Below are 13,469 nucleotides of genomic sequence, written 5' to 3'. Positions count from 1 at the left end.
ACAAATAACTACAGGAAACCAGGAGAAGAAAAAAACGGAATCAACACAAAAAATCCTAGAGAAGGGTTCAGGCAGGTTTCTGGAGTTTCTAGCCATATAAGCCGGAAATCAGGTGTGGTGGGGATTTGTGAAGAGGACTTCCCAGGAAATCTAAGCCTCCTGGGTATCAAACTGCAAAAGCCCTGGGCCACGGTGCCCAGGGGAACTGCCAGGCAGCTGTGAAGGGCCTTGCTTTGTCAATTATGCAGTCTCATTAGCTGGTGATGACGGGGCTCACAAAGCACACATCTCAAGTACCTTGCCAATTTTGGGTACTGTTTGATGCTTGTTATTTCTTTCACAAGTCACACAACCTCAAAGAAGGTAGGTACTTTTCGGTTCCTGGGACTTGGAGTCCCAGAGCAGTTTTCACCTGGGAGCTCCCAGTATAAGACAGGCAGTGTTCCAACAGTTCACATACAATAGCTCTTTAATAACTAATTTTTAAAACATGTTTATTTATTTTAAGAGAGAGAAAGTGTGCATGCAGGAATGGGGAAGGAGCAGAGAGAGAGATAATTCCAAGCAGGCCCCTTGCTGTCAGTGCAGAGCCCAACACAGGACTCAATCTACTGATTGTGAGATCATGATCTGAGCTGATATCAAGAGTTCGATGCTTAGCCAACTGAGCTACCCAGGCACTCTTTTAATAACTAATAAATAATGGTTCTATTATCTCCATTTTACAGATGAAGAAACTGAGGCTATTTGCCTCAAGTAGAAATGACACAACCAGGATTTGAATCCAGGTAGTCTGGTTCAAGAGTCTGTATTCTTTTTTTTTTTTTTTAATATTTTTTTATTTATTTCTAGGAGAGAGAGAGAGAGAGAGACAGCGTGAGCAGGGGAGGGTCAGAGAGAGAGGGAGACACAGACTCTGAAACAGGCTCCAGGCTCTGAGCTGGCAGTCCGCACAGAGCCCGACGCGGGTCTCGAACCCACGAACCGCGAGATCATGACCTAAGCGAAAGTCGGACGCTTAACCGACTAAGCCACCCAGGCGCCCCCAAGAGTCTGTATTCTTAATCCTTCCATGACTCCATTTTCTTTTTTTAAACACTTTTGTTTATTTCTGAGAGACACAGAGAGACAGAACGTGATCAGGGGAGGGGCAGACAGAGAGGGAGACACAGAATCCAATGCAGGCTCCAGGCTCTGATCTGTCAGCACAGAGCCTGAGGTGGGGCTCGAACTGTGTGATCATGACCTGAGCTGGAGGCTTAACCAACTGAGCCACCCAGGTGCCCCCATTACTCCATTTTCTTAAATTAATTACAAGGATCAGGCGGGGGGAGGAGGGGGGAGGGGAGAAGAAGAAAGACACGATAAATGGATCCTATAAATGCCACCATTTAGTTCAATAAGCAGCGTCTGAAGAAACTACACACTCCTGGGCTGTGGTTCCTTCACACTGTGCCAGGGGAGTGGAGAAGCTGAACAGGTTATTTCTGTACAATGTGATAACACTGTTTAACAGGAAAGTCCACTGGTGCACGACAGAAATTCCTGTGTTCCCAAGCACATACCCAACGTGGAAAGTTACTGAGTTAAAGTGGCTGTCCATTAAGGCACAGACTGATTCAAAGACCAACTATTGTGGAGCCCATTGTCACTCTGCTTCGATAAAACTAAGCTTGTTTTTACAAGACTGTTCTGGAAAAGTGAAATTTAAACAAATTCACAACCCTACTAGGTTTTTGGTCTCTGTTGTTTGCTTTAAAGAGCGCAAAACACTCAAGCAAACTTTAAATAAAAACATTAAGCCCTGCAATAAAAAATTAAGCCGAAAATATTCCACTAGTTAAATTACTTCTACTTTTGCTGTCTGCTTTAAAGTTTTTGCAGTGAAATGGCTGGAAATATTTTACGCTAAAATCCGCAGAATGATGACTAATCTCCTATTCGCGCCTGTTTATTAAATTGCCTAATGGCAGCTACGGAGCTAGTGGAAGTAAATACCTTATCCCAAAAGCTTTTGCTTTAAACGAATGAGAAGCAAGTGCTTTCCAACAAATACCAAAGAAGTGTGTCCCCAGGAATTCCAGAGGGGCAGCGAATTCTAATGGGTCCTTATTCTAGTGGGTTCCTGTTCCCTGCGTAGGGCCTGGGAGCCAAGGCGGGTGGCGAAAGGTCAGCGGGGCTTTTCAGGCTGGAGGGGGTGGGTCGCCCCTCAGGGTGGGCTGTCGCCTCCCCGCCCCGGTCCGCCGGCCGTGGCCGAAAGGAGCGCCGGGACCGACACCCAGTCGCTCGCGGCGTCCGGGCAGCGAGTCCGCGCCCAGCGGGCGGCTCCCTCACCCCTCTGGAGGTTGCGGACCCCGGATACGCCCCCAGATGCGCCCCAGAGCTAGCACAGCCTGGCCTCTGCTGGAGCTCAAAAAAACACAAAAAACAACAAAGCGAGTGGCTGGGGAAAGGGGCCGGCGCGGTGGGCGCGGGGCTGAGCGCACGCCTTGCTCCGAGCCCCGGCGCCGCCAGTGAGCCCCGCCGGCCAGCCCGGGTCCCCACAAAGGCCACGCAGCCCCGTTTCCTCTGGGGTGGGGATCTGAGAAACCCTAAGCCAAGGGAAGCCCCTGGCCAGGGGCAACCGCCGCGGTCCGAGCCGGGACTAAAGGCTGGCCCCGGCGCAGGAGCCTCAGACTTTTCCTTCGGGGGAGGGGGGGTGGGGGTATGATGGCAGGTCCGGGAAACAAAGGAAACTTGGACCCGGCCCCGTGAGCGGCGTGTGTGGTTCGCGAGTTCGCCCCGGGTCCTGTGTGGGAGTCGCCGGGCGCCAGTGCCAGCCTGCACGCAGTCGGCGCGGGGAAACACAAAGCAGCACGGCAGCAGCCGGCGGCGCCCTGCCGCCCACCTGCCGCCCACCTGCCGCGGCCCGGCCGCCCCGGGGTCTCCCGGGCGGCGGCGGAGGGAGGGGGCGCCGGGGAGCGCGGCGGGGGAGGGGGCGGGGAGGCGGCCGACGGGCGCGCGCGGGGGGCGGTGGCGGCGGAGGAGGGGAGCGCGGGTGGGTGGGCGGTCGGCGCCACGTCACGGCTATTGTGGCTGTCCCGGTATATAAGGTCCCGCCGGCCGGCCGCCCGCCCCACCTTGCCTGCGCCCGCCCCGAGCCAGCGGTTCTCCACTCACCCCGCATCCAGTGAGACGCGCCGCGCACCGACGCCGACGGAGCGGACATGGGCAGAGCGATGGTGGCCAGGCTGGGACTGGGGCTGCTGCTTCTGGCGCTGCTCCTACCCACGCAGGTGAGGTGCTGGCGCTCGAGGGGCTCGGGGGGCCGCGCCTGACGGGGGGGGAGCCACCCCCAGGGGACGGGCATGCGCCCCCACCGCGGGCCGCGGACTGGGGCGCAGAGAGAGGATCCCACCTAATCCAGCCTGGGGGAGGGCAGCGTGGAGCCCCCTCTCCGCTCCCTGGCGGGCCGCCCCCACCCTCCAAGGCCCTGGGAACAAAGCACCTCTGCGCGTGGGCTGGGAGGCCCCTGTCCTAAGTCCCAGGCAGCTTCTTCCGAGGCCGACTGGCGCCCGCCACCCGCTTTGACCCAGAGGTCCGAGGTACTAGCAGAGAGAACGAGCCCTTCCCACCTCTGGAGCGCCCGGAGACCCCAGGCTATACCGGGAGGGCGTCCCGCTTCCCTCTAGGAGTGTCTGCGCGCCCCTTGCGCACACACAAAGAGGGGACGATCCCCTTCGGGGACGCAGCTCTCAACCCCCTCCTCCACTCAGCTGGTTCGGGGATGCCGAGGAAGCCCCGGCCTTCTGGCCCTGTTAACCCACCCCAGTCCGCGTGGGTCTGGCTGAAGCCTGGGCGGGGACCCGCTCCGGACCCTGCGCTCCCCCGCGTACGACCTTACATGACACGTCCACCTCTTGTCACCTCGGAATCCCATAGTAGCTCCCATCGGCTACCTCTGGGCGGGCGGCGGGTGGGACGTTTGCGTCCCAAGACCCCGCCAGGCTTTGTCTCGGTCCCCGCCGCCCCCTCCCCAGAGCCTCTATCCAGGGAACCGCCTCGTGTCAGCGCGGTTACGCGGACCGCGCTGCCCCGCAGGTGGGTGCGCAGCGGTCTCGAGGGAGGCTAGGGGCTGAGCCCGGGAGACCCGAGCGGGAGGGCGCTGGGGGAGGAGGGGGGAGGCGAGAAGGGCCATTTGTCTCCAGCACCTCGCGCTCGGAGGGCACGGGTGGAAACGAGGGGCTCCCCACCGCTTTCAATTGGAGCTTTATGAGGAGTGTCTCCCGAGTTTTTCCTCCGAGAAGTTGGGTGCGACGGGTCTTTGGTCCCCAGACACCCAGCCTCCGTGCTCACCTGGGAACGCAGGCCGAGAGAGGAGCGCACCTCGGCTTCCCCTCCGCGGGCCGGGTAACTGTACCCTATTGTCTTGCGGGTCGCCTGCGTTCCCGAGCCTTTCACAATTCCTCGGTGGGGGAGGGGCGCGGCCGCAGGAAACGAAATGTGCTCCCCCACCCGCACCCCATATCCTTTCTAACCAGCTTCCCCCAGCCCCGGAGACATTTCAAGAGGGGGGTTTAGTTAAGCAAATGTAATTTGGTATGGAAAAATTTTGTTTAATGTCAATTTAATATATTAACATTAGTTTCTTTTGTTGGTGTAGAGGACCCTAAGATTCTCTTGTTGATACACTAGGCTCTGACAAAGGTCACCTGCTGCACTACAGCTCTTTGTATGAATGATAACAGATACCCGTCAGGCATCCCAAACCAGGTCTTGAACCCAAACAGCACCCTGGTTTAAGTAATTTACCATATTGGTGCTTTTCTTTTAGTAGGAGTGCTATTTCCTGTTAGGACAAACAGATTCTTGCACACAGTAGGTGCCCAATACATGTGTTTGATCTGATTGAGAATTTTCTTTAATTTTGGATAGGATTTATGCATTTTTAAGTCCATATTTGCTTAATGACAGGTTTTACAACAAAGAGAGCTAATGTGATATAGAATGGGTTTATCTTTGGATCACAGGCAGCTAAGTGTACATGTGGCCCAGACCTGGTGCCACATCCTCCCTCCTGCCTGTAATCAGAAGCCCTTGTAAAGCCTCCCTCAGCTGTGAGAGCTGAAATCTCCCATCTGCCTTTGTTCTGTGACAAAGAAGAGATTATCACGTGCTCTGATGGACTGTGCATTTGGTGACTTGAAAAATCAGCATGGTGAATGATGCCACTCAGGCCCTGGGACACTGGGGCAACCTTGGTTCTTGGCCGCAGCAATGAGCTTAATGACCAGGCAGGGAAGCTGCTGCTGGTGAAAATTTAACACCAAACCCTCGGCATTTTCTGTGAAGTCGTCGTGACTTCATGGTGTTTGGGGAGAAGTAATTTTGCTTCAAACAAAGGCTTCCTATTTTTTCAATTTAAAACCAATACTGTGGCCGTTTTTGAGAAGGGCCATTTGAAGATTTTAAGGGAGCAGAGAAGATATCCCATGACCCCTTTAAATCTGAGGCTGTTAAATGGGTGTGTGGAAGTTACTTAGCAAATCCAGGATAGACAGAGCCATAATTCTAATATTCCAGTATTGTAGAATTTTCCAATATTGTAGGATCCAAGTTATTCATGCAACTTGAAAATCTTCCCCTTTCTGGTAAAACAGAGGAAATCTTTTTGTAATGCCAGTACGTCAATATAATCACAAAAACTAGACTTGGTCCTTTATTACTTCAGAAAGAATAAAAAATAAAATCCGACTCTTGGGAGTTATAGTTACTGAGGAATATTTTTGTTTGTTTTTGGTTGTTATTATTTGCAGTCATTTAGGCATCTTTAGGTTGCTTTGAAGCTAAAAGAATGATCTTAGACTAAGCAAGAATTCAGAATTAAATGATGGGGTAAGGAAATAATAGGAAAGAGCAATCTAAGAATCTATCTTCTATCTTAATTGCATATTACGTGTACATAGAGGCAGCTGTGATGTGTGTAAATTTATCAATGTAACTTTTTATGTATTTTAGATTTATTCAAATCAAACAACTGTTGTAACGCTTTCGAGTAACCCCTCCCAGAATACCTCGACCGCCCCAAATCCAGCTAATGCCACCACCACACCAAATGGCGGTGCTCTCCAGTCAACAGCCAGTCTCTTCGCGATCTCGCTCTCCCTTCTACACCTCTACTGTTAAGAGACTCAGGCCAAGAAACATCTATACTTCCCCATCTTCTAAACCTAATCCAAATGGCGTCTAGACATCTGGTGTGACGAGGAAAAAACAGGTCTTCAGTGAATCTGCTGATTCCACACCTTATTTTATTGACCCAGAAAATGTTGAGGATCCCAAATTCGATTGGTTTGAAGAACATGTGAAGGGTTTGACTAGATGATGAATGTCTGTTAAATCTACTGGAGTTTCATGTACAAGATGAAGAGACAACATCCAAGAGTAGTTAAGAGGTGATTTCTTTAAATGTGGCTTAAGAAGTATGGACACCTAAAATTTCACCTTGAAAATGAGCATAGATTTTATCTTACCTAGATATAAAGGATGGGATGTGAACAGATTCCGTTTTCATTTGGCTCATTAAATCTTTAAGTCCATGATTCTATTTATATGTACATTAGAAGGAACTTCCAGGTGTCACTGTAAATCCTCAATGCGTTGTTTCAGCAGTACTAATTTAATGCCTATGTACTCTAGATAAAGTTTTACATTGTTAAGCTATCACTGTTTCTTGGGAACTGAACTCTTTCCTCTGAGGCTTTGGATTTGACATTGCATTTGATTTTTTTATATAGTAATTGACATGTGCCAGGGCAATGATGGATTGGAATCTACCCCGGATTGAAGCATAATGAGTAAATTTTGCTTGTATACTATCACTTATCCCTGTTCAACAGTGCCAGATTCATTTAGCTAAACTGATTCCAAAGAGTAGAAGTACATTGACTTCAACTAATTTAAGAACGCTTTGTATTTCTGCATATGTTGAATGCTTTTTACAGCTTAAAAAACGATCTGTTTTGAAGGTAAAATTGACAAATCTTGACATTGAAAAGGCAAAATATGTGCGGGAGCCAAAATTGTAAATCAAGTATTTGGGAAGTTGGAATATTGGAAACTTGCTTACATTAAATTTGGAAAAAAACTTTTATACTCTTTCTGTAAATACTTTTTTTTTAAACTCTGAATCAGAATAGCCACATTTGGAACACTTTCTGTTAGTCAATATTTTTAGATAGTTAGAACCTGGTCCTAAGCCTAAAGTGGGCTTGAGTCTGGAAAGTAAATCTTTTCACAACTGCCTCGATGCACAGAAAGCTTTTTAAAAATAGACACTTGAAGGTCTTTTGTTCGCATGGTCACACACTGATGCTTAGATGTTCCACTATCTAATATGGCCACAGTAGTCTTGATAACCAAAGTCCTTTTTTCCCATCTTTAGGAACCCACACCAGAACAATCGTATCCAACAGATCTCAAGCTACTGTGTGTGTGAATGAACATTCCATTTTGTTTCATACCTGAATGCTGTACATCTATTTTGGATTGTATATTGTGTTTGTGTATTTATGCTTTGATTCATAGTAACTTCTCATGTTATGGAATTGATTTGCATTGAACACAAACTGTAAATAAAAAGAAATGGCTGAAAAAGCAGTCTGTTGAATTTTAAGTTTTTCTGATGCAGGGGCTATTTTGTGGGGTATCATGGTTGTAGGAGTCTCTGTAAGCCATTAAGAATAGGTCGATATTTTCCTATTAACCAGAACATTATAGTTAAACTGTTTGGAACTGCTAACTAGTAGAAGATTTTGACCAAAGAATTCATCTAGATGTTGACATCTTTAAGCTCTTATGGAAAGGAGCACTCCTAGTTATTCAACAGCTATTGAATGCCAGCTATATTCCAGGATACTGAAGATTGAATGATGAACTTGCTTGAAAATTGACTACTGCACTTCCTGGACAAGGCTATTTTACTTTGGTTGGGAAAGAGTATGTGTATGACAGGCAGTATACTGTCACGTCGTGCTGTGAAAACCAGCCAGGGTGGTGAGTCATGGGCCCTGGGCTGAATGATTATGAATGGTCTTGAGCACTTGAGCTGAGATCTGGAGGACCATTTCTGACAGGAAACGTGCCAAGTCCCCGAATCTGTTTAGTTACTGCCACTGTTTTCATCTGTACTGAGGTCCACAAGTCACTTTGTTTTCCCAGGCTGTCACTTTTATCTGCCCCTTTCATATTCTAGGATTCTTTGACCCTTCCAACTGTATTCCTGGACTGCTAGCTCTAGCTTCTTTATTGCTGCTCAGGAACCACCAGAAAGATAGGATGGAATTTGGGAATACGTGGGAGCTAGTCCACAGGTGCAGTTTCTTCAAGGGATCAGTCCTATTAAAGTATTTCAGCTGATGGAATCAGGCCTACCCAGAGTAGGATAGTCTAAACTCAACTGATAACAGATATTAAAAACATTTATGAAATATTTTATGGCACCTAGGTTAGTGATGTTTGGTTGAGTAATGGGACTACTCAAGTTGTCCAGTGAACTATTATAGAGTCCACCTCTGGTCAACCTGGCACTCATACTCCACTCTGAACTATACTTAATCCCCAATTAAGGACAATAGCTAGGTAGGTTCTTAAGTCTAACATGATAGACCTATCCTGCCTACAACCCAAAATAACCCTTTAAGTAGAAGAGGACGCAAACTGGGTCATGCTCACTCTTGATAACTCACATAAATGCTGTGATATAAAGTTAACTGCTATTAGTACATATGTTAGATGATAATGAAACAAGAAGGAAGAAAACAAATTTGCTATTTGTGAATGTATTTGTGTGTGTGTGTGTATGTGTGTGTATACAGCATAAGGAACTATAACTTAGTCCTAATTTCAGCAACTGGTCACATGGCTATAGCTGTTATTTATAGCTGCGTTCCATCCTCCATTCCACATTTCCTTTACCCTCAGCAAGTATTTCAACCTGGAGAGGTGACCCAAACATTTGCCTGAATTTGGTTTGGTTTTTCTACTGACTTCCATCACAGGACATGATAGTACTAAAAGATGTCCTAACAGATCTGTATTCCAGACATCCTCTTCCTTAACCTTCATTGTGTGGTAGCAACCAAATTTTCCCTTGGTAGTCAGGATCAATCACTCCAACTAGTACAGTAACTCCCTACTCTGTTGTTTCAGAGGCTTGTGGAGCTCAAAGTGTTTGGGTGAGGGGCGCCTGGGTGGCTTAGTCAGTTAAGCGTCTGACTTTCGCTTGGGTCATGATCTCGTGGTTCGTGGGTTCGAGCCCCGCGTCGGGCTCTGTGCTGGCTGCCAGCTCAGAGCCTGGAGCCTGTTTCAGTCTGTGACTCCCTCTCTCTCTGACCCTCCCCTGCTCACTCTCTCTCTCTAGAAATAAATAAAAAAAAAAAAAAGAAAAAAGAAAAAAAAAATAAATCTTAAAAAAAAAAAAAAAAGTGTTTGGGTGACAATCTCAACTTCTGGTTCAATGGAGTTATTGCTGTGTCTTCTGGTGGAAGCCACTCCTCCCACTTAGAACTAAGATTTCTAGGCCAGCAGAGCATAAGAGCTTAGGGGTAGGACGCATGTATTTTGTTAGTGGATCACATATTAGCGATAATAGTGACTGGTGCCACTTCTTTCTTTACTTCTCGATTCTTGGATCTGTGAATCGTGGCCATGGGAGAAATAGCACCATGGTTACACCCTATAAAGCCCGAATTCAAAGTCGTAGCCCTGAAGATTTGCCACTTAGCTGGAGCTGTAACTTGAGGTTTCAAAAGGCCATTATTCTAAATCCAGTTGGTTCAGGATGGCAGAGAAAATGGTAAGACCAGTGAGTTACATGGACATGGGCCCATTGCCATACACCATTAGCTGAGTTCCTTGACCAGAAACAACATGTGAATCACCGTGATGGTGGATAAGATATACTGTAAATCGACAGATGGTAATTTTGGCAAGAACATATGCAGGAAAGGCAAATCCTTATACAGAATAAGTGTCTATTCATTAAGAACAAAATGCAGCTACTTCTTCCAATAGGGTAGTGGTCCAATGTAATCTATATTGTACCTGGCTGATCACAGCAAGGAATGGTGCCATATAAGGAACTCACTATTGGTCTGTGCTGCAACAGTTTGGGTACTCAGCAGTGCCTGTAGCCATGTCAACCTTAGTACAAATCCATGTTGCTGGGCATATGCATAACCTCCATCCTTGCCAACATGGTCACTTTGTTCATGAGCCCATTGAGTGATGACAGGGATGTCAAGGGAAAGAAGCTGACTGGTATACACAGAATAGGCCATCTCGTCCACTTGAGTTTTAAAAACCCTCCTCTGCTGAGGCCGCCTTTTGATGAATATTAACTTTGGACACAAATATTTTTTTCTTTAAGTTTATTTTGAGAGAGACAGAGACAGTGTGAGTGGGGGAGGGGCAGAGAGAGGAGACAGAGAATCCCAAGCAGGCTCTGCACAATCAGTGCAGAGGAGCCCGACCCAGGGCTCGAACCTATAAAACCATGAGATCATGACGTGGGCCGAAACCAAGAGTTGGATGCTTAACTGACTGAGGCACCTCAGCGCCCCTGGGACACAAATACTTTAACAATCTCATCCCATTCAGAGATGTCTCCTCATATGCCTCTTTCCCAGCCTTTCTTCTTACCAGTTTCGTAACCATATTGTTTCCAAGTGCATCCAGCCAAACTGTTGGCCACAACCCATAAGCTGGTATGATTCACATCTCTGAAAGGTCATTTCTCTTTCCAAGCAACATGAACAGTTAGGTGCAGTGCTTGTAATTTTGCCTACTGGAGTATTCCCCTTTACCACTGTCCTTCAGGGATGCCCCAGAAGGGAGTTGTAGGGTTGCAGCAGTCTACTTTGCTGTGGTGCCTGCATACTGTGCAGAACCTGTAATCAGGACTAAGTTTTCCCCAGTCAACTGGTCATGGGGAACTCCCCATGAAGCCACAGGTGCAGGCTGGGAAAGAGAAGGTAATGTCACAGGAATAGTGGGCATTTAAACACTTCCTCATGTAATTTGTATCTTCAGAGGCTGCTCAAGCCCAATGTTGTATATACCACTTTAATTTGACAATGACGTGCTGCTGTGTACATCCAACTTTATGACTTGGTGTGTTAGATCACACCCGCTCATGACAGGCAGCTCAGTGTGTGTGGTAGTCTGTGGTTAAGCAATTAGTGTTTTTGTTTTGTTTTGTTTTTAAGTTTATTTATTTATTGCAAGAGAGACAGAGAGAGCAAGTGGGGTGGGGCAGAGAGAGAAAAATCCCAAGCCGGCTCTGTATTGTCAGCACAGAACTCCATGTGGGGCTCAAACACACAAAATGCAAGACCATGACCTGAGCCGAAACCAAGATTTGAATGCTTAACCAGCTGAGCCACCCAAGTGCCCCAGCATTTCATTTTTACTAAAGCCCAATAAAAAGTCAAAGCTTGTTTCTTAAGGAAGAGTTCCTGTCTACAGAGGATGGCAAGACTTTGCTCTGAAATCCTAAAAGTGACCATCACACCAACCTTTGATCAAATAGAAGATTATAGAAAAGCAACCCAAAATTTGGGTATATCTTTTAAAAAGTAATTATCAGTGCTTATGGATGAGGAAATAGAATTACTTTTTCAACTATTCTTTGAAAATAATTTTAAACTAATCTAGGCTGTTATATTTATCAGAAAACTACTCCAAATTGTATTTAAGGGTGGCATGGCCAGAGGGCTCAGTCAGTTGGGCATCCAGCTCTTGATTTTGACTCAGGTCGTGATCTCACAGTTCATCGGTCTTAGCCCCATGTCATGCTTACAAGTCATGACCCCCTTACAAGTCATGCTTGTAAGCGCAGAGCCTGCTTAGGATTCTTTCTCTCCCTCTCTCTCTCTCTGCCCCACCTCTGCTTGTGTGCTCTATCTCTCAAAATAAATAAATAAACATTAAAAATTTTAAAGATTGTAATTGGAGGTTATACCTTACTTTATTTTGTTTATTTTTTATTTGGAGGGGGAGGGGCAGAGAGGGAGAGAGAGAATTCTAAGCAGGCTCCAGGCCCAGCAAGGAGCCTGATGCAATGCTCCACCTGGAACCTGATCTCATCACCATGAGATCATGACCAGAGCCAAAATCAAGAGTCTGAGGCTTCACCAACTAAGCCACCCAAATGTCCCTGGGAGTTATAGTTTAAATATTCACACTTAAATACTAGTCATATAATTTATGGTTAAGTTGTGTAATGAATATTCATTGTATGGATGTCTTGAACTGGTGTGGGGGGTGCCTGGCTGACTCAGTAGAGCATGCGACTCTTTTTTTTTTATGTTTATTTACTTTTTCTCATAGAGAGAGAGAGAGAGAGAGAGAGACAGAGTGTGAGCCGGGGAGGGGCAGAGAGAGAGGGAGACACAGAACCTGAAGCAGACTCCAACCTCCGAGCTGTCAGCCCAGAGCCTGATGCAGGGCTCAACCCACAAACTGTGAGATCATGACTTGAAGTCAGATGCTTAACTGACTGAGTCACCCAGGCACCCCAACTCTTTATCTCAGGGTTTTAAATTGGAGCCCCACTTTGGGTGTAGAGATTACTTAAATACATACATACATACATAAAATTTTAAAAATCAGGTGTCTCTTGAACTTAGTTTAGCTTTAGTAGCTTTAGTGTATAAAAGCAAACAGTTTAGACACGAGCAGATGGTTAAAGCACTATGCCACTTAGAACTAAGCATTCTAAACACACACTTCCAGTGCCACCACTGTCCTTAAAACAGAGCTCAAATATTTAGGTAGCTGAAAAGTATGTGTTTTTCATTTCTCATAAAACCTCATTTGGGGTTAGCTTGATTATTTTTGGATTCCTTCTGTAAGTATAAGGAGAATTTTTTTTTTCTAATTTTGGTAGGATGGCATTTTTGAAACAATGAAGTCCCCGTTATGGTTTGCTTTTCAGTGTCTCCTCAAATTACATTTAAATTGGAAAAATCAAGGCATTTCTAAGAAACTTGAAGAAGTTTCCATATTTATGGTTTTGCAAAGAAATATCTGTGATCCCAAAGGGTCTGATGTGGTCTCACTGTCATGCCTCTCAGCACCTGGCAGGTGCTAAGATGTGCAGAAGCCTAACGTCTAAAGCTGAACTCATTACCTCCCCATCCACAGACCTACTGCTTTTCTAGTCAGAGCACCTACCTGCCAAGTCTCTCTCATTACAAGCTGAGAAGCTTCCTCTTCTATTCCCGTCTGCAATCAGCCACAAAATCCTGTCACTTCTAAGTCAGAAACCCCATCTAGGCAACAGGCGTCTCTTCTCCCCCTCCCCACTCTGCCTTCCTCTGCCTTGTGTCATCTGTCGAAGCTCTGCCTGTGTGTTCTTTCCTCTCCTTAGTCTTTCCACCCCATGGCTATTCTCTGAAATGTAGATCTGATCGTTTTGTTCCTCACTT

At 46.6% G+C, this 13,469-nt stretch overlaps 1 protein-coding gene across 1 annotated transcript; it reads left to right on the top strand.

Annotated features, from left to right (window-relative positions):
• The first annotated feature begins 3,090 nt into the window (after positions 1 to 3,090).
• CD24 (CD24 molecule) lies at positions 3,091 to 6,408 on the top strand. Its single transcript, XM_039237418.1, has 2 exons — positions 3,091 to 3,275; positions 5,998 to 6,408. Exons 1-2 carry the CDS (start codon positions 3,207 to 3,209, stop codon positions 6,163 to 6,165), a joined length of 237 nt encoding a protein of 78 aa, XP_039093349.1. The 5' UTR covers positions 3,091 to 3,206; the 3' UTR covers positions 6,166 to 6,408.
• Positions 6,409 to 13,469: the final 7,061 nt, after the last annotated feature.

The sequence above is a fragment of the Hyaena hyaena genome, unplaced genomic scaffold (genome assembly GCF_003009895.1).
Source record: "Hyaena hyaena isolate Hyena2069 unplaced genomic scaffold, ASM300989v1 scaffold_123, whole genome shotgun sequence".
Lineage (NCBI taxonomy): Eukaryota > Metazoa > Chordata > Mammalia > Carnivora > Hyaenidae > Hyaena > Hyaena hyaena.
The sequence above is the reverse complement of the archived record's forward strand: the minus strand, read 5'-3'. Positions and strand labels throughout refer to the sequence as shown.

What these genes read in the sequence shown, in the direction of transcription:
- CD24 (XM_039237418.1), top strand. Translation starts at nt 3,207, where the DNA reads ATGGGCAGAGCGATGGTGGCCAGGCTGGGACTGGGGCTGCTGCTTCTG. An exon ending in CGCTGCTCCTACCCACGCAG is followed by an intron (nt 3,276 to 5,997) that starts GTGAGGTGCTGG and finishes TATGTATTTTAG; the next exon opens with ATTTATTCAAATCAAACAAC.